The following is a 20,750-nucleotide window of genomic DNA, read 5'->3' as shown; positions in this document are numbered from 1 at the left end:
AGTAGAATGGCCTTACTGAAGAGCTCAGTGACTTTCAACCGTCATAGGATGACAGCTTTCCTACAAGTCAATTTGTCAAATTTCTGCCCTGCTAGAGTTGCCCCGATCAACTATAAGTGCTGTTATTGTGAAGTGGAAACGTCTAGGAGCAACAACGGCTACCAGCTGTAAAATGGTAGGCCACAAGCTCACAAAACGGGACCGCCGAGTGCTGAAGCGCGTAAAAATAATCTGTCCACAACTGCAACACTCACTAACGAGTTCCAAACTGCCTGGACGCAACATCAGCACAATAACTGTTCGACGGGAGCTTCATGAAATGGGTTCATGAAATGGGTTTCCATGGCAGAGCAGCCGCACACAAGCCTAAGATCACCATGCACAATGCCAAGCATCGGCTGGAGTGGTGTAAAGCTCGCCGCCATTGGACTCTGGAGCAGTGGAAACGTGTTCTCTGGAGTGATGAGTCACGCTTCACCATCTGGCAGTCCGACGGACAAATCTGGGTTTTTCCAGATGCCAGGAGAACGCTACCTGCCCGAATGTATAGTGCCAACTGTAAAGTTTGGTGGAGGAAGGATGAGGGTCTGGGGCTGTTTTTCATGGTTCGGGCCCCTTAGTTCCAGTAAAGGGAAATCTTAATGCTACAGCATACAATGACATTCTAGATGATTCTGTGCTTCCAACTTTGTGGCAACAGTTTGGGGAAGGCCATTTCCTGTTTCATCATGACAAAGCCCCCATGCACCACGCGAGGTCTATACAGAAATGGTTTGTCTAGATCGGTGTGGAAGAACCGGAAGAGCCCGGATCTCAATCCCATTGAGCACGTCTGGGACTTGTTGGATCGGAGGGTGAGGGATAGGGCCTATAGGGCCCCCCCCCCCCAGAAATGTCCGGAAACTTGCAGGTGCCTTGGTGGAAGAGTGGGGTAACATCTCACAGCAAGAACCGGCAAATCTGGTGCAGTCCATGGGGAGGAGATGCACTGCAGTACTTAATGCAGCTGGTGGCCACACCAGATACTGACTTACTTTTGATTTTGACCCCCCCCTTTGTTCAGGGACACATTATTCCATTTCTGTTAGTCACATGTCTGTGGAACTTGTTCAGTTTATGTCTCAGTTGAGGATTCTTGTTATGTTCATACAAATATTTACACATGTTAAGTTCGCTGAGAATAAACCCAGTTGACAGTGAGAGGACGTTTCTTTTTTTTGCTGAGTTTATATGGCAGATGAGAGACCGTGTGTGTGTGGCCAGGCCAGTGATGGAAACAGGCACCCGTGTCAGTGGATCAGATTTAGGTCTTTACTGTTCCTGTACTTGAGAAGGAAGGCGGTACGACTGCGTCCCAAATTCCCTATGTGTCCTGGTCAAAACTAGTGCACGATATAGGGAATAGGGTGCCATTAGGGACTGAACTGTGCTCAGGCATTTACACGAGAGAGGGGAGGAGGGAACTCTACACCCAAAACAACAGTTAGTTAATACGGTGAAGGAGACTAGGAGAGGAGACAACACATCCCACAACAGTTAGTTAATACGGTGAAGGAGACTAGGAGAGGAGACGACACACCCCACAACAGTTAGTTAATACGGTGAAGGAGACTAGGAGAGGAGATACCCCACAACAGTTAGTTAATACGGTGAAGGAGACTAGGAGAGGAGACGACACATCCCACAACAGTTAGTTAATACGGTGAAGGAGACTAGGAGAGGAGACACCACACCCCACAACAGTTAGTTAATACGGTGAAGGAGACTAGGAGAGGAGACACCCCACAACAGTTAGTTAATACGGTGAAGGAGACTAGGAGAGGAGATACCCCACAACAGTTAGTTAATACGGTGAAGGAGACTAGGAGAGGAGACACCCCACAACAGTTAGTTAATACGGTGAAGGAGACTAGGAGAGGAGACAACACACCCCACAACAGTTAGTTAATACGGTGAAGGAGACTAGGAGAGGAGACACCCCACAACAGTTAGTTAATACGGTGAAGGAGACTAGGAGAGGAGACGACACATCCCACAACAGTTAGTTAATACGGTGAAGGAGACTAGGAGAGGAGACAACACACCCCACAACAGTTAGTTAATACGGTGAAGGAGACTAGGAGAGGAGACACCCCACAACAGTTAGTTAATACGGTGAAGGAGACTAGGAGAGGAGATACCCCACAACAGTTAGTTAATACGGTGAAGGAGACTAGGAGAGGAGACGACACACCCCACAACAGTTAGTTAATACGGTGAAGGAGACTAGGAGACGACACACCCCACAACAGTTAGTTAATACGGTGAAGGAGACTAGGAGAGGAGACATCCCACAACAGTTAGTTAATACGGTGAAGGAGACTAGGAGAGGAGACGACACACCCCACAACAGTTAGTTAATACGGTGAAGGAGACTAGGAGAGGAGACGACACACCCCACAACAGTTAGTTAATACGGTGAAGGAGACTAGGAGAGGAGACGACACACCCCACAACAGTTAGTTAATACGGTGAAGGAGACTAGGAGAGGAGACGACACACCCCACAACAGTTAGTTAATACGGTGAAGGAGACTAGGAGAGGAGACACCCCACAACAGTTAGTTAATACGGTGAAGGAGACTAGGAGACGACACACCCCACAACAGTTAGTTAATACGGTGAAGGAGACTAGGAGAGGAGACAACACACCCCACAACAGTTAGTTAATACGGTGAAGGAGACTAGGAGAGGAGACACCCCACAACAGTTAGTTAATACGGTGAAGGAGACTAGGAGAGGAGACGACACCCCACAACAGTTAGTTAATACGGTGAAGGAGACACCCCACAACAGTTAGTTAATACGGTGAAGGAGACTAGGAGAGGAGACGACACCCCACAACAGTTAGTTAATACGGTGAAGGAGACTAGGAGAGGAGACGACACCCCACAACAGTTAGTTAATACGGTGAAGGAGACTAGGAGAGGAGACGACACCCCACAACAGTTAGTTAATACGGTGAAGGAGACTAGGAGAGGAGACACCCCACAACAGTTAGTTAATACGGTGAAGGAGACTAGGAGAGGAGACGACACCCCACAACAGTTAGTTAATACGGTGAAGGAGACTAGGAGAGGAGACGACACCCCACAACAGTTAGTTAATACGGTGAAGGAGACTAGGAGAGGAGACAACACACCCCACAACAGTTAGTTAATACGGTGAAGGAGACTAGGAGAGGAGACAACACACCCCACAACAGTTAGTTAATACGGTGAAGGAGACTAGGAGAGGAGACAACACACAACAGTTAGTTAATACGGTGAAGGAGACTAGGAGAGGAGACGACACATCCCACAACAGTTAGTTAATACGGTGAAGGAGACTAGGAGAGGAGATACCCCACAACAGTTAGTTAATACGGTGAAGGAGACTAGGAGAGGAGACGACACACCCCACAACAGTTAGTTAATACGGTGAAGGAGACTAGGAGAGGAGACGACACACCCCACAACAGTTAGTTAATACGGTGAAGGAGACTAGGAGAGGAGACGACACATCCCACAACAGTTAGTTAATACGGTGAAGGAGACTAGGAGAGGAGATACCCCACAACAGTTAGTTAATACGGTGAAGGAGACTAGGAGAGGAGACGACACACCCCACAACAGTTAGTTAATACGGTGAAGGAGACTAGGAGAGGAGACAACACACCCCACAACAGTTAGTTAATACGGTGAAGGAGACTAGGAGAGGAGACACCCCACAACAGTTAGTTAATACGGTGAAGGAGACTAGGAGAGGAGACGACACACCCCACATCAGTTAGTTAATACGGTGAAGGAGACTAGGAGAGGAGACAACACACCCCACAACAGTTAATACGGTGAAGGAGACTAGGAGAGGAGACACCCCACAACAGTTAGTTGATACGGTGAAGGAGATTAGGAGAGGAGATACCCCACAACAGTTAGTTAATACGGTGAAGGAGACTAGGAGAGGAGATACCCCACAACAGTTAGTTAATACGGTGAAGGAGACTAGGAGAGGAGATACCCCACAACAGTTAGTTAATACGGTGAAGGAGACTAGGAGAGGAGATACCCCACAACAGTTAGTTAATACGGTGAAGGAGACTAGGAGAGGAGATACCCCACAACAGTTAGTTAATACGGTGAAGGAGACTAGGAGAGGAGACGACACACCCCACAACAGTTAGTTAATACGGTGAAGGAGACTAGGAGAGGAGACGACACACCCCACAACAGTTAGTTAATACGGTGAAGGAGACTAGGAGAGGAGACGACACACCCCACAACAGTTAGTTAATACGGTGAAGGAGACTAGGAGAGGAGACGACACACCCCACAACAGTTAGTTAATACGGTGAAGGAGACTAGGAGAGGAGACACCCCACAACAGTTAGTTAATACGGTGAAGGAGACTAGGAGAGGAGACACCCCACAACAGTTAGTTAATACGGTGAAGGAGACTAGGAGAGGAGACACCCCACAACAGTTAGTTAATACGGTGAAGGAGACTAGGAGAGGAGACACCCCACAACAGTTAGTTAATACGGTGAAGGAGACTAGGAGAGGAGACGAGACACCCCACAACAGTTAGTTAATACGGTGAAGGAGACTAGGAGAGGAGACGACACACCCCACAACAGTTAGTTAATACGGTGAAGGAGACTAGGAGAGGAGACGACACACCCCACAACAGTTAGTTAATACGGTGAAGGAGACTAGGAGAGGAGACACCCCACAACAGTTAGTTAATACGGTGAAGGAGACTAGGAGAGGAGACACCCCACAACAGTTAGTTAATACGGTGAAGGAGACTAGGAGAGGAGACACCCCACAACAGTTAGTTAATACGGTGAAGGAGACTAGGAGAGGAGACACCCCACAACAGTTAGTTAATACGGTGAAGGAGACTAGGAGAGGAGACGAGACACCCCACAACAGTTAGTTAATACGGTGAAGGAGACTAGGAGAGGAGACGACACACCCCACAACAGTTAGTTAATACGGTGAAGGAGACTAGGAGAGGAGACGACACACCCCACAACAGTTAGTTAATACGGTGAAGGAGACTAGGAGAGGAGACACCCCACAACAGTTAGTTAATACGGTGAAGGAGACTAGGAGAGGAGACACCCCACAACAGTTAGTTAATACGGTGAAGGAGACTAGGAGAGGAGACGACACACCCCACAACAGTTAGTTAATACGGTGAAGGAGACTAGGAGAGGAGACCACACCCCACAACAGTTAGTTAATACGGTGAAGGAGACTAGGAGAGGAGACGACACACCCCACAACAGTTAGTTAATACGGTGAAGGAGACTAGGAGAGGAGACGACACACCCCACAACAGTTAGTTAATACGGTGAAGGAGACTAGGAGAGGAGACGACACACCCCACAACAGTTAGTTAATACGGTGAAGGAGACTAGGAGAGGAGACGACACACCCCACAACAGTTAGTTAATACGGTGAAGGAGACTAGGAGAGGAGACGACACACCCCACAACAGTTAGTTAATACGGTGAAGGAGACTAGGAGAGGAGACGACACACCCCACAACAGTTAGTTAATACGGTGAAGGAGACTAGGAGAGGAGACGACACACCCCACAACAGTTAGTTAATACGGTGAAGGAGACTAGGAGAGGAGACGACACACCCCACAACAGTTAGTTAATACGGTGAAGGAGACTAGGAGAGGAGACGACACACCCCACAACAGTTAGTTAATACGGTGAAGGAGACTAGGAGAGGAGACGACACACCCCACAACAGTTAGTTAATACGGTGAAGGAGACTAGGAGAGGAGACGACACACCCCACAACAGTTAGTTAATACGGTGAAGGAGACTAGGAGAGGAGACACCCCACAACAGTTAGTTAATACGGTGAAGGAGACTAGGAGACGACACACCCCACAACAGTTAGTTAATACGGTGAAGGAGACTAGGAGACGACACACCCCACAACAGTTAGTTAATACGGTGAAGGAGACTAGGAGAGGAGACGACACACCCCACAACAGTTAGTTAATACGGTGAAGGAGACTAGGAGAGGAGACGACACACCCCACAACAGTTAGTTAATACGGTGAAGGAGACTAGGAGAGGAGACGACACACCCCACAACAGTTAGTTAATACGGTGAAGGAGACTAGGAGAGGAGATACCCCACAACAGTTAGTTAATACGGTGAAGGAGACTAGGAGAGGAGACAACACACAACAGTTAGTTAATACGGTGAAGGAGACTAGGAGAGGAGACACCCCACAACAGTTAGTTAATACGGTGAAGGAGACTAGGAGACGACACACCCCACAACAGTTAGTTAATACGGTGAAGGAGACTAGGAGAGGAGACGACACACCCCACAACAGTTAGTTAATACGGTGAAGGAGACTAGGAGAGGAGACACCCCACAACAGTTAGTTAATACGGTGAAGGAGACTAGGAGAGGAGACGACACACCCCACAACAGTTAGTTAATACGGTGAAGGAGACTAGGAGAGGAGACGACACACCCCACAACAGTTAGTTAATACGGTGAAGGAGACTAGGAGACGACACACCCCACAACAGTTAGTTAATACGGTGAAGGAGACTAGGAGAGGAGACGACACATCCCACAACAGTTAGTTAATACGGTGAAGGAGACTAGGAGAGGAGACGACACACCCCACAACAGTTAGTTAATACGGTGAAGGAGACTAGGAGAGGAGACACCCCACAACAGTTAGTTAATACGGTGAAGGAGACTAGGAGAGGAGACGAGACACCCCACAACAGTTAGTTAATACGGTGAAGGAGACTAGGAGAGGAGACAACACACCCCACAACAGTTAGTTAATACGGTGAAGGAGACTAGGAGAGGAGACACCCCACAACAGTTAGTTAATACGGTGAAGGAGACTAGGAGAGGAGACACCCCACAACAGTTAGTTAATACGGTGAAGGAGACTAGGAGAGGAGACAACACACCCCACAACAGTTAGTTAATACGGTGAAGGAGACTAGGAGAGGAGACACCCCACAACAGTTAGTTAATACGGTGAAGGAGACTAGGAGACAACACACCCCACAACAGTTAGTTAATACGGTGAAGGAGACTAGGAGAGGAGACGACACACCCCACAACAGTTAGTTAATACGGTGAAGGAGACTAGGAGAGGACACACCCCACAACAGTTAGTTAATACGGTGAAGGAGACTAGGAGAGGAGACACCCCACAACAGTTAGTTAATACGGTGAAGGAGACCTCGTCACTGCTGGTTTCTATTATAACCTGCTCTGCTAGGCCTTACTGTCTCTACTGGTTTCTATTATAACCTGCTCTGCTAGGCCTTACTGTCTCTCTACTGGTTTCTATTATAACCTGCTCTGCTAGGCCTTACTGTCTCTCTACTGGTTTCTATTATAACCTGCTCTGCTAGGCCTTACTGTCTGTCTACTGGTTTCTATTATAACCTGCTCTGCTAGGCCTTACTGTCTCTACTGGTTTCTATTATAATCTGCTCTGCTAGGCCTTACTGTCTCTACTGGTTTCTATTATAATCTACTCTGCTAGGCCTTACTGTCTCTACTGGTTTCTATTATAACCTGCTCTGTTAGGCCTTACTGTCTCTCTACTGGTTTCTATTATAATCTGCTCTGTTAGGCTTTACTGTCTCTCTACTGGTTTCTATTATAATCTACTCTGCTAGGCCTTACTGTCTCTACTGGTTTCTATTATAACCTGCTCTGTTAGGCCTTACTGTCTCTCTACTGGTTTCTATTATAATCTGCTCTGCTAGGCCTTACTGTCTCTACTGGTTTCTATTATAACCTGCTCTGTTAGGCCTTACTGTCTCTCTCTACTGGTTTCTATTATAATCTGCTCTGCTAGGCCTTACTGTCTCTGCTGGTTTCTATTATAATCTACTCTGCTAGGCCTTAATGTCTCTCTCTCTGCTGGTTTCTATTATAATCTGCTCTGCTAGGCCTTACTGTCTCTACTGGTTTCTATTATAATCTGCTCTGTTAGGCCTTACTGTCTCTCTACTGGTTTCTATTATAACCTGCTCTGTTAGGCCTTACTGTCTCTACTGGTTTCTATTATAATCTGCTCTGCTAGGCCTTACTGTCTCTACTGGTTTCTATTATAATCTACTCTGCTAGGCCTTACTGTCTCTACTGGTTTCTAATATAATCTGCTCTGTTAGGCCTTACTGTCTCCCTTTGTGCGTGTCTAATCGCCCCCTATTCACTATGTCGTGTTGCTAGCTAATGTCATCTACGGTAACAGATGAGTCGTGCTGCTAGCTAATGTCATCTACGGTAACAGATGAGTCGTGCTGCTAGCTAATGTCATCTACGGTAACAGATGAGTCGTGCTGCTAGCTAATGTCATCTACGGTAACAGATGAGTCGTGCTGCTAGCTAATGTCATCTACGGTAACAGTTGAGTCGTGCTGCTAACTAATGTCATCTACGGTAACAGATGAGTCGTGCTGCTAGCTAATGTCATCTACGGTAACAGTTGAGTCGTGCTGCTAACTAATGTCATCTACGGTAACAGATGAGTCGTGCTGCTAGCTAATGTCATCTACGGTAACAGATGAGTCGTGCTGCTAGCTAATGTCATCTACGGTAACAGATGAGTCGTGTTGCTAGCTAATGTCATCTACGGTAACAGATGAGTCGTGCTGCTAGCTCATATCATCTACGGTAACAGATGAGTCGTGCTGCTAGCTCATGTCATCTACGGTAACAGTTGAGTCGTGTTGCTAGCTAATGTCATCTACGGTAACAGATGAGTCGTGCTGCTAGCTCATGTCATCTACGGTAACAGTTGAGTCGTGTTGCTAGCTAATGTCATCTACGGTAACAGATGAGTCGTGTTGCTAACTAATGTCATCTACGGTAACAGATGAGTCGTGCTGCTAGCTAATGTCATCTACGGTAACAGTTGAGTCGTGCTGCTAACTAATGTCATCTACGGTAACAGATGAGTCGTGCTGCTAGCTAATGTCATCTACGGTAACAGATGAGTCGTGCTGCTAGCTCATATAATCTACGGTAAATGATACAGCCTCAGTATGGGACACATCTGGTTTAGTGTATAGTTACCCAGCCTACCTGCATCCCAAATGGCACCCTATTCAAGCCCATAGGACTCTGGTTTAAAGTAGTGCACTATGTAGGGAATAGGGCGCCAGCCCTGGTCTAAAGTAGTGCACTATGTAGGGAATAGGGTGCCAGCCCTGGTCTAAAGTAGTGCACTATGTAGGGAATAGGGCGCCAGCCCTGGTCTAAAGTAGTGCACTATGTAGGGAATAGTGTGCCAGCCCTGGTCTAAAGTAGTGCACTATGTAGGGAATAGGGTGCCAGCCCTGGTCTAAAGTAGTGCACTATGTAGGGAATAGGGTGCCAGCCCTGGTCTAAAGTAGTGCACTATGTAGGGAATAGGGTACCAGCCCTGGTCTAAAGTAGTGCACTATGTAGGGAATAGGGCGCCAGCCCTGGTCTAAAGTAGTGCACTATGTAGGGAATCGGGTACCAGCCCTGGTCTAAAGTAGTGCACTATGTAGGGAATAGGGTACCAGCCCTGGTCTAAAGTAGTGCACTATGTAGGGAATAGGGCGCCAGCCCTGGTCTAAAGTAGTGCACTATGTAGGGAATAGGGCGCCATTTGGGGCGAAGCCTCTCTCTGTAATATCTCGTCGTAAGTTAACTTCCCTTCAAAGCTTCGGTCCACATCTGTAGTAGATCACAAGAGGTGATGTCATAGTGGTAATAATAAACGCTTAACTCATGTCCTCATTGTGGTGTTGGGAACTGTCTGGCTGAACACACACACACACACACACACACACACGCACACGCACACACACACACAACTTGTCAGACACAGATCCCTTATCTTCCCTCTACAGATCATTAGCCGGCAATAACAGACCCAAACGCGAATCCTCTTGATGACTTTGTGTATGCGTAGTTAGTCAATACAGTAGTTGACCGTGTTAAAGGGCCCTCTGGGGTCCGCTAGCTACTGGGAAGAGAAAGATGGTGACACATCTCTGTTTACCTGTTAATTGTACATACTAGGCCCTAGAATGCTTCAGTGTGCACTTTCATCTCCCTGATCCTGTTCTTAACCAATATGTTCCCTTTCACTAGATATCCTCATAGTCTTTCCTTTAAATCATATTTGAATAAGGACAGTATCATTTGGCTGATTTATATTGTTGTGGATGATTATATTTCACTTGTATTTATGCAGCTGTACTGTTGGGTTGAACTGAAATGCTGAAGAATGTGGTATTTCATGGGTAATCGTAATGTTTTCTTGTGTCTGTGACCAGCATTAATAGACCAAGGTCTTATTTCTGTATGAGTTGCTGTTTGAGTTAGCGCCTCGGTCCTGTGTCGTTGCTGAGTGAGTTAGCGCCTCTGTCCTGTGTCGTTGCTGAGTGAGTTAGCGCCTCTGTCCTGTGTCGTTGCTGAGTGAGTTAGCGCCTCTGTCCTGTGTCGTTGCTGAGTGAGTTAGCGCCTCTGTCCTGTGTCGTTGCTGAGTGAGTTAGCGCCTCTGTCCTGTGTCGTTGCTGAGTGAGTTAGCGCCTCTGTCCTGTGTCGTTGCTGAGTGAGTTAGCGCCTCTGTCCTGTGTCGTTGCTGAGTGAGTTAGCGCCTCTGTCCTGTGTCGTTGCTGAGTGAGTTAGCGCCTCTGTCCTGTGTCGTTGCTGAGTGACTTAGCGCCTCTGTCCTGTGTCGTTGCTGAGTGAGTTAGCGCCTCTGTCCTGTGTCGTTGCTGAGTGACTTAGCGCCTCTGTCCTGTGTCGTTGCTGAGTGACTTAGCGCCTCTGTCCTGTGTCGTTGCTGAGTGACTTAGCGCCTCTGTCCTGTGTCGTTGCTGTAAAGAAAAGAAAGGGGAATCTTAAAGTTGAACAACATCCCCATTCCCTTCTCCGTCTACAGCTGACCCCCGGGGGTAAGGCCACCCAGGCCGGTGTGGGCGTGGGAGATTGGGTGGTGTCCATCGGGGAGACCAACGCAGAAGACATGACCCATGTGGAGGCACAGAACAAGATCAGAGCAGCAGAGGAGTCTCTCACCCTCACCCTCAGCAAGTAAGATAATATAACTAGGCCGTACCCTCTACACTATACTCACCCTCAGCATGATGCTGTACATATACCATACTATATATAATGTATATACCATACTATATATACTATATATACCATACTGTATATACCATACTGTATATACTATATATACCATACTGTATATACCATACTGTATATCATACTGTATATGCTATATATACTGTATATGCTATATATATACTGTATACCATACTGTGTATACCATACTGTATATACCATACTGTATATACCATACTGTGTATGCCATACTGTATATACCATACTGTATACCATACTGTATATACCATACTGTATATACCATACTGTATATGCCATACTGTATATGCCATACTGTGTATGCCATACTGTGTATGCCATACTGTATATGCCATACTGTATATACCATACTGTGTATGCCATACTGTATATACCATACTGTGTATGCCATACTGTATATACCATACTGTATATACCATACTGTATATACCATACTGTATATGCCATACTATATATACCATACTGTATACCATACTGTATATACCATACTGTATATACCATACTGTATATACCATACTGTATACCATACTGTATATACCATACTGTATATCATACTGTATATGCTATATATACTGTATATGCTATATATATACTGTATACCATACTGTGTATACCATACTGTATATACCATACTGTGTATGCCATACTGTGTATGCCATACTGTATACCATACTGTATATACCATACTGTATATGCCATACTGTGTATGCCATACTGTGTATGCCATACTGTGTATGCCATACTGTATATACCATACTGTGTATGCCATACTGTATATACCATACTGTGTATGCCATACTGTATATACCATACTGTATATGCCATACTGTATACCATACTGTGTATGCCATATTGTACTCACCCGTAGCAAGTAAGATACTACTAATATACCATAATACTTACCCATGGCAAGTAGGAATACGACGATAATGTACTCACCCACTGTACCATACCAGATAATGCATACTAAACCATAAAACATACAATACCATGAAAGAACCCGCTACATCGAAACACACAGCAGTGACCCCCCCCCACCTTTAGCAGGTAGCTAGCAAGACCAGACCCCCACAGGAAAACAAAATGCATGATTTAAACTGAACACTGTACAGAGAGGCTCATGTGATATCTTGATTTGCTAATTCAATTGGAAAATCCATTGAATGAGATTTAAAGTCACTTTGTTGCTAAATAAAGGCAAGAGAAGCAACTGTCATTTGACTGAGTTATTTTGAACTGGGGTTGGGTAAAATGGTAATCAAATTGTATTGGTCACATACACATGGTTAGTAGACGTTATTGGTCACATGGTTAGCAGATGTTGTTGGTCACATGGTTAGTAGACGTTATTGGTCACATGGTTAGTAGACGTTATTGGTCACATGGTTAGTAGACGTTGTTGGTCACATGGTTTGCAGACGTTGTTGGTCACATGGTTAGCAGATGGTATTGGTCACATGGTTAGCAGACGTTGTTGGTCACATGGTTAGCAGACGGTATTGGTCACATGGTTAGCAGATGGTATTGGTCACATGGTTAGCAGATGGTATTGGTCACATGGTTAGCAGATGGTATTGGTCACATGGTTAGCAGATGGTATTGGTCACATGGTTAGCAGATGGTATTGGTCACATGGTTAGCAGATGGTATTGGTCACATGGTTAGCAGATGGTATTGGTCACATGGTTAGCAGATGGTTTTGGTCACATGGTTAGCAGATGTTGTTGGTCACATGGTTTGCAGATGTTGTTGGTCACATGGTTTGCAGATGTTGTTGGTCACATGGTTAGTATATGGTATTGGTCACATGGTTAGCAGATGTTGTTGGTCACATGGTTAGCAGACGTTGTTGGTCACATGGTTTGCAGACGTTGTTGGTCACATGGTTTGCAGACGTTGTTGGTCACGTGGTTTGCCGACGTTGTTGGTCACATGGTTAGTATATGGTATTGGTCACATGGTTAGCAGACGTTGTTGGTCACATGGTTTGCAGACGTTGTTGGTCACATGGTTTGCAGACGTTGTTGGTCACATGGTTTGCAGACGTTGTTGGTCACATGGTTTGCAGACGTTGTTGGTCACATGGTTTGCAGACGTTGTTGGTCACATGGTTTGCAGACGTTGTTGGTCACATGGTTTGCAGATGTTGTTGGTCACATGGTTTGCAGACGTTGTTGGTCACATGGTTAGCAGATGTTTCATGGGTTAGAGGTAGTCTCCTCTAATAGATAGCAGGGTTAGAGGTAGTCTCCTCTAATAGATAGCAGGGTTAGAGTTAGTCTCCTCTCTAATAGATAGCGGGGTTAGAGTTAGTCTCCTCTAATAGATAGCAGGGTTAGAGGTAGTCTCCTCTAATAGATAGCAGGGTTAGAGTTAGTCTCCTCTAATAGATAGCAGGGTTAGAGTTAGTCTCCTCTAATAGATAGCAGGGTTAGAGTTAGTCTCCTCTAATAGATAGCGGGGTTAGAGGTAGTCTCCTCTAATAGATAGCAGGGTTAGAGGTAGTCTCCTCTAATAGATAGCAGGGTTAGAGTTAGTCTCCTCTAATAGATAGCAGGGTTAGAGGTAGTCTCCTCTCTAATAGATAGCAGGGTTAGAGTTAGTCTCCTCTAATAGATAGCAGGGTTAGAGTTAGTCTCCTCTAATAGATAGCGGGGTTAGAGTTAGTCTCCTCTAATAGATAGCAGGGTTAGTCTCCTCTAATAGATAGCAGGGTTAGAGTTAGTCTCCTCTAATAGATAGCAGGGTTAGTCTCCTCTAATAGATAGCGGGGTTAGTCTCCTCTAATAGATAGCAGGGTTAGTCTCCTCTAATAGATAGCAGGGTTAGAGTTAGTCTCCTCTAATAGATAGCGGGGTTAGAGTTAGTCTCCTCTAATAGATAGCGGGGTTAGAGTTAGTCTCCTCTAATAGATAGCGGGGTTAGAGTTAGTCTCCTCTAATAGATAGCGGGGTTAGAGGTAGTCTCCTCTAATAGATAGCGGGGTTAGAGTTAGTCTCCTCTAATAGATAGCGGGGTTAGAGTTAGTCTCCTCTAATAGATAGCAGGGTTAGAGTTAGTCTCCTCTAATAGATAGCAGGGTTAGAGTTAGTCTCCTCTCTAATAGATAGCAGGGTTAGTCTCCTCTAATAGATAGCGGGGTTAGTCTCCTCTAATAGATAGCAGGGTTAGTCTCCTCTAATAGATAGCAGGGTTAGAGGTAGTCTCCTCTAATAGATAGCGGGGTTAGAGTTAGTCTCCTCTAATAGATAGCAGGGTTAGTCTCCTCTAATAGATAGCAGGGTTAGAGTTAGTCTCCTCTAATAGATAGCGGGGTTAGAGTTAGTCTCCTCTAATAGATAGCGGGGTTAGTCTCCTCTAATAGATAGCAGGGTTAGTCTCCTCTAATAGATAGCAGGGTTAGAGGTAGTCTCCTCTAATAGATAGCGGGGTTAGAGTTAGTCTCCTCTAATAGATAGCAGGGTTAGAGTTAGTCTCCTCTCTAATAGATAGCAGGGTTAGAGGTAGTCTCCTCTAATAGATAGCGGGGTTAGAGGTAGTCTCCTCTAATAGATAGCAGGGTTAGAGTTAGTCTCCTCTAATAGATAGCGGGGTTAGTCTCCTCTAATAGATAGCAGGGTTAGAGTTAGTCTCCTCTCTAATAGATAGCGGGGTTAGAGTTAGTCTCCTCTAATAGATAGCGGGGTTAGAGTTAGTCTCCTCTAATAGATAGCAGGGTTAGTCTCCTCTAATAGATAGCAGGGTTAGAGTTAGTCTCCTCTAATAGATAGCGGGGTTAGAGGTAGTCTCCTCTAATAGATAGCGGGGTTAGAGTTAGTCTCCTCTAATAGATAGCAGGGTTAGTCTCCTCTAATAGATAGCAGGGTTAGAGGTAGTCTCCTCTAATAGATAGCAGGGTTAGAGGTAGTCTCCTCTAATAGATAGCAGGGTTAGAGTTAGTCTCCTCTAATAGATAGCAGGGTTAGTCTCCTCTAATAGATAGCGGGGTTAGTCTCCTCTAATAGATAGCAGGGTTAGTCTCCTCTAATAGATAGCAGGGTTAGAGGTAGTCTCCTCTAATAGATAGCGGGGTTAGAGTTAGTCTCCTCTAATAGATAGCAGGGTTAGTCTCCTCTAATAGATAGCAGGGTTAGAGGTAGTCTCCTCTAATAGATAGCAGGGTTAGAGGTAGTCTCCTCTAATAGATAGCGGGGTTAGTCTCCTCTAATAGATAGCAGGGTTAGTCTCCTCTAATAGATAGCGGGGTTAGTCTCCTCTAATAGATAGCAGGGTTAGTCTCCTCTAATAGATAGCAGGGTTAGAGGTAGTCTCCTCTAATAGATAGCAGGGTTAGAGGTAGTCTCCTCTAATAGATAGCGGGGTTAGTCTCCTCTAATAGATAGCAGGGTTAGTCTCCTCTAATAGATAGCGGGGTTAGTCTCCTCTAATAGATAGCAGGGTTAGTCTCCTCTAATAGATAGCAGGGTTAGAGGTAGTCTCCTCTAATAGATAGCAGGGTTAGAGGTAGTCTCCTCTAATAGATAGCAGGGTTAGTCTCCTCTAATAGATAGCAGGGTTAGAGTTAGTCTCCTCTAATAGATAGCAGGGTTAGTCTCCTCTAATAGATAGCAGGGTTAGTCTCCTCTAATAGATAGCAGGGTTAGAGGTAGTCTCCTCTAATAGATAGCAGGGTTAGAGGTAGTCTCCTCTAATAGATAGCGGGGTTAGAGGTAGTCTCCTCTAATAGATAGCAGGGTTAGAGGTAGTCTCCTCTAATAGATAGCAGGGTTAGAGTTAGTCTCCTCTCTAATAGATAGCGGGGTTAGAGTTAGTCTCCTCTAATAGATAGCGGGGTTAGAGTTAGTCTCCTCTAATAGATAGCAGGGTTAGTCTCCTCTAATAGATAGCGGGGTTAGAGTTAGTCTCCTCTAATAGATAGCAGGGTTAGAGGTAGTCTCCTCTAATAGATAGCGGGGTTAGAGTTAGTCTCCTCTAATAGATAGCGGGGTTAGAGTTAGTCTCCTCTAATAGATAGCGGGGTTAGAGTTAGTCTCCTCTAATAGATAGCGGGGTTAGAGTTAGTCTCCTCTAATAGATAGCGGGGTTAGAGTTAGTCTCCTCTAATAGATAGCGGGGTTAGAGTTAGTCTCCTCTAATAGATAGCGGGGTTAGAGTTAGTCTCCTCTAATAGATAGCGGGGTTAGAGTTAGTCTCCTCTAATAGATAGCGGGGTTAGAGTTAGTCTCCTCTAATAGATAGCGGGGTTAGAGTTAGTCTCCTCTAATAGATAGCAGGGTTAGAGGTAGTCTCCTCTAATAGATAGCGGGGTTAGAGTTAGTCTCCTCTCTAATAGATAGCAGGGTTAGAGTTAGTCTCCTCTAATAGATAGCAGGGTTAGTCTCCTCTAATAGATAGCGGGGTTAGAGTTAGTCTCCTCTAATAGATAGCAGGGTTAGTCTCCTCTAATAGATAGCAGGGTTAGAGGTAGTCTCCTCTAATAGATAGCGGGGTTAGAGTTAGTCTCCTCTCTAATAGATAGCAGGGTTAGTCTCCTCTAATAGATAGCAGGGTTAGTCTCCTCTAATAGATGGCAGGGTTAGAGGTAGTCTCCTCTAATAGATAGCGGGGTTAGTCTCCTCTAATAGATAGCAGGGTTAGTCTCCTCTAATAGATAGCGGGGTTAGTCTCCTCTAATAGATAGCAGGGTTAGTCTCCTCTAATAGATAGCAGGGTTAGAGGTAGTCTCCTCTAATAGATAGCGGGGTTAGTCTCCTCTAATAGATAGCAGGGTTAGTCTCCTCTAATAGATAGCGGGGTTAGTCTCCTCTAATAGATAGCAGGGTTAGTCTCCTCTAATAGATAGCGGGGTTAGTCTCCTCTAATAGATAGCAGGGTTAGTCTCCTCTAATAGATAGCAGGGTTAGAGGTAGTCTCCTCTAATAGATAGCGGGGTTAGAGTTAGTCTCCTCTAATAGATAGCAGGGTTAGTCTCCTCTAATAGATAGCAGGGTTAGAGGTAGTCTCCTCTAATAGATAGCAGGGTTAGAGGTAGTCTCCTCTAATAGATAGCGGGGTTAGTCTCCTCTAATAGATAGCAGGGTTAGTCTCCTCTAATAGATAGCGGGGTTAGTCTCCTCTAATAGATAGCAGGGTTAGTCTCCTCTAATAGATAGCAGGGTTAGAGGTAGTCTCCTCTAATAGATAGCAGGGTTAGAGGTAGTCTCCTCTAATAGATAGCGGGGTTAGTCTCCTCTAATAGATAGCAGGGTTAGTCTCCTCTAATAGATAGCGGGGTTAGTCTCCTCTAATAGATAGCAGGGTTAGTCTCCTCTAATAGATAGCAGGGTTAGAGGTAGTCTCCTCTAATAGATAGCAGGGTTAGAGGTAGTCTCCTCTAATAGATAGCAGGGTTAGTCTCCTCTAATAGATAGCAGGGTTAGAGTTAGTCTCCTCTAATAGATAGCAGGGTTAGTCTCCTCTAATAGATAGCAGGGTTAGAGGTAGTCTCCTCTAATAGATAGCAGGGTTAGAGGTAGTCTCCTCTAATAGATAGCGGGGTTAGAGGTAGTCTCCTCTAATAGATAGCAGGGTTAGAGGTAGTCTCCTCTAATAGATAGCAGGGTTAGAGTTAGTCTCCTCTCTAATAGATAGCGGGGTTAGAGTTAGTCTCCTCTAATAGATAGCGGGGTTAGAGTTAGTCTCCTCTAATAGATAGCAGGGTTAGTCTCCTCTAATAGATAGCGGGGTTAGAGTTAGTCTCCTCTAATAGATAGCAGGGTTAGAGGTAGTCTCCTCTAATAGATAGCGGGGTTAGAGTTAGTCTCCTCTAATAGATAGCGGGGTTAGAGTTAGTCTCCTCTAATAGATAGCGGGGTTAGAGTTAGTCTCCTCTAATAGATAGCGGGGTTAGAGTTAGTCTCCTCTAATAGATAGCGGGGTTAGAGTTAGTCTCCTCTAATAGATAGCGGGGTTAGAGTTAGTCTCCTCTAATAGATAGCGGGTTAGAGTTAGTCTCCTCTAATAGATAGCGGGGTTAGAGTTAGTCTCCTCTAATAGATAGCGGGGTTAGAGTTAGTCTCCTCTAATAGATAGCAGGGTTAGAGGTAGTCTCCTCTAATAGATAGCGGGGTTAGAGTTAGTCTCCTCTCTAATAGATAGCAGGGTTAGAGTTAGTCTCCTCTAATAGATAGCAGGGTTAGTCTCCTCTAATAGATAGCAGGGTTAGTCTCCTCTAATAGATAGCGGGGTTAGAGTTAGTCTCCTCTAATAGATAGCAGGGTTAGTCTCCTCTAATAGATAGCAGGGTTAGAGGTAGTCTCCTCTAATAGATAGCGGGGTTAGAGTTAGTCTCCTCTAATAGATAGCAGGGTTAGTCTCCTCTAATAGATAGCAGGGTTAGAGGTAGTCTCCTCTAATAGATAGCAGGGTTAGAGGTAGTCTCCTCTAATAGATAGCGGGGTTAGTCTCCTCTAATAGATAGCAGGGTTAGTCTCCTCTAATAGATAGCGGGGTTAGTCTCCTCTAATAGATATCAGGGTTAGTCTCCTCTAATAGATAGCAGGGTTAGAGTTAGTCTCCTCTAATAGATAGCGGGGTTAGAGTTAGTCTCCTCTAATAGATAGCGGGGTTAGAGTTAGTCTCCTCTAATAGATAGCGGGGTTAGAGTTAGTCTCCTCTAATAGATAGCGGGGTTAGAGTTAGTCTCCTCTAATAGATAGCAGGGTTAGAGGTAGTCTCCTCTAATAGATAGCGGGGTTAGAGTTAGTCTCCTCTCTAATAGATAGCAGGGTTAGAGTTAGTCTCCTCTAATAGATAGCAGGGTTAGTCTCCTCTAATAGATAGCGGGGTTAGAGTTAGTCTCCTCTAATAGATAGCAGGGTTAGTCTCCTCTAATAGATAGCAGGGTTAGAGGTAGTCTCCTCTAATAGATAGCGGGGTTAGAGTTAGTCTCCTCTCTAATAGATAGCAGGGTTAGTCTCCTCTAATAGATAGCAGGGTTAGTCTCCTCTAATAGATGGCAGGGTTAGAGGTAGTCTCCTCTAATAGATAGCGGGGTTAGTCTCCTCTAATAGATAGCAGGGTTAGTCTCCTCTAATAGATAGCGGGGTTAGTCTCCTCTAATAGATAGCAGGGTTAGTCTCCTCTAATAGATAGCAGGGTTAGAGGTAGTCTCCTCTAATAGATAGCGGGGTTAGTCTCCTCTAATAGATAGCAGGGTTAGTCTCCTCTAATAGATAGCGGGGTTAGTCTCCTCTAATAGATAGCAGGGTTAGTCTCCTCTAATAGATAGCGGGGTTAGTCTCCTCTAATAGATAGCAGGGTTAGTCTCCTCTAATAGATAGCAGGGTTAGAGGTAGTCTCCTCTAATAGATAGCGGGGTTAGAGTTAGTCTCCTCTAATAGATAGCAGGGTTAGTCTCCTCTAATAGATAGCAGGGTTAGAGGTAGTCTCCTCTAATAGATAGCAGGGTTAGAGGTAGTCTCCTCTAATAGATAGCGGGGTTAGTCTCCTCTAATAGATAGCAGGGTTAGTCTCCTCTAATAGATAGCGGGGTTAGTCTCCTCTAATAGATAGCAGGGTTAGTATCCTCTAATAGATAGCAGGGTTAGAGGTAGTCTCCTCTAATAGATAGCAGGGTTAGAGGTAGTCTCCTCTAATAGATAGCGGGGTTAGTCTCCTCTAATAGATAGCAGGGTTAGTCTCCTCTAATAGATAGCGGGGTTAGTCTCCTCTAATAGATAGCAGGGTTAGTCTCCTCTAATAGATAGCAGGGTTAGAGGTAGTCTCCTCTAATAGATAGCAGGGTTAGAGGTAGTCTCCTCTAATAGATAGCAGGGTTAGAGGTAGTCTCCTCTAATAGATAGCAGGGTTAGTCTCCTCTAATAGATAGCAGGGTTAGAGTTAGTCTCCTCTAATAGATAGCAGGGTTAGTCTCCTCTAATAGATAGCAGGGTTAGAGGTAGTCTCCTCTAATAGATAGCAGGGTTAGAGGTAGTCTCCTCTAATAGATAGCGGGGTTAGAGGTAGTCTCCTCTAATAGATAGCAGGGTTAGAGGTAGTCTCCTCTAATAGATAGCAGGGTTAGAGTTAGTCTCCTCTCTAATAGATAGCGGGGTTAGAGTTAGTCTCCTCTAATAGATAGCGGGGTTAGAGTTAGTCTCCTCTAATAGATAGCAGGGTTAGTCTCCTCTAATAGATAGCGGGGTTAGAGTTAGTCTCCTCTAATAGATAGCGGGGTTAGAGGTAGTCTCCTCTAATAGATAGCGGGGTTAGAGTTAGTCTCCTCTAATAGATAGCGGGGTTAGAGTTAGTCTCCTCTAATAGATAGCGGGGTTAGAGTTAGTCTCCTCTAATAGATAGCGGGGTTAGAGTTAGTCTCCTCTAATAGATAGCGGGGTTAGAGTTAGTCTCCTCTAATAGATAGCGGGGTTAGAGTTAGTCTCCTCTAATAGATAGCGGGTTAGAGTTAGTCTCCTCTAATAGATAGCGGGGTTAGAGTTAGTCTCCTCTAATAGATAGCGGGGTTAGAGTTAGTCTCCTCTAATAGATAGCAGGGTTAGAGGTAGTCTCCTCTAATAGAT

General features: G+C 45.1%; 1 protein-coding gene across 2 annotated transcripts in view; it reads left to right on the top strand.

Moving 5' to 3' along the window:
* The window catches only part of LOC129827319 (PDZ and LIM domain protein 7-like), a 175,726-nt gene that overhangs the window by 73,369 nt on the left and 81,607 nt on the right, over window positions 1-20,750 (top strand). For both annotated transcript variants that reach the window (XM_055888057.1, XM_055888056.1), the window contains exon 3: window positions 10,964-11,115. In XM_055888057.1, coding sequence (XP_055744032.1) covers window positions 10,964-11,115 — 152 coding nt within the window. The remainder of the gene's footprint in view (window positions 1-10,963; window positions 11,116-20,750) is intronic.

This window comes from Salvelinus fontinalis, chromosome 29 (assembly GCF_029448725.1).
Source record: "Salvelinus fontinalis isolate EN_2023a chromosome 29, ASM2944872v1, whole genome shotgun sequence".
In the NCBI taxonomy this organism is placed as follows: Eukaryota; Metazoa; Chordata; class Actinopteri; order Salmoniformes; family Salmonidae; genus Salvelinus; species Salvelinus fontinalis.
The sequence above is the reverse complement of the archived record's forward strand: the minus strand, read 5'-3'. Positions and strand labels throughout refer to the sequence as shown.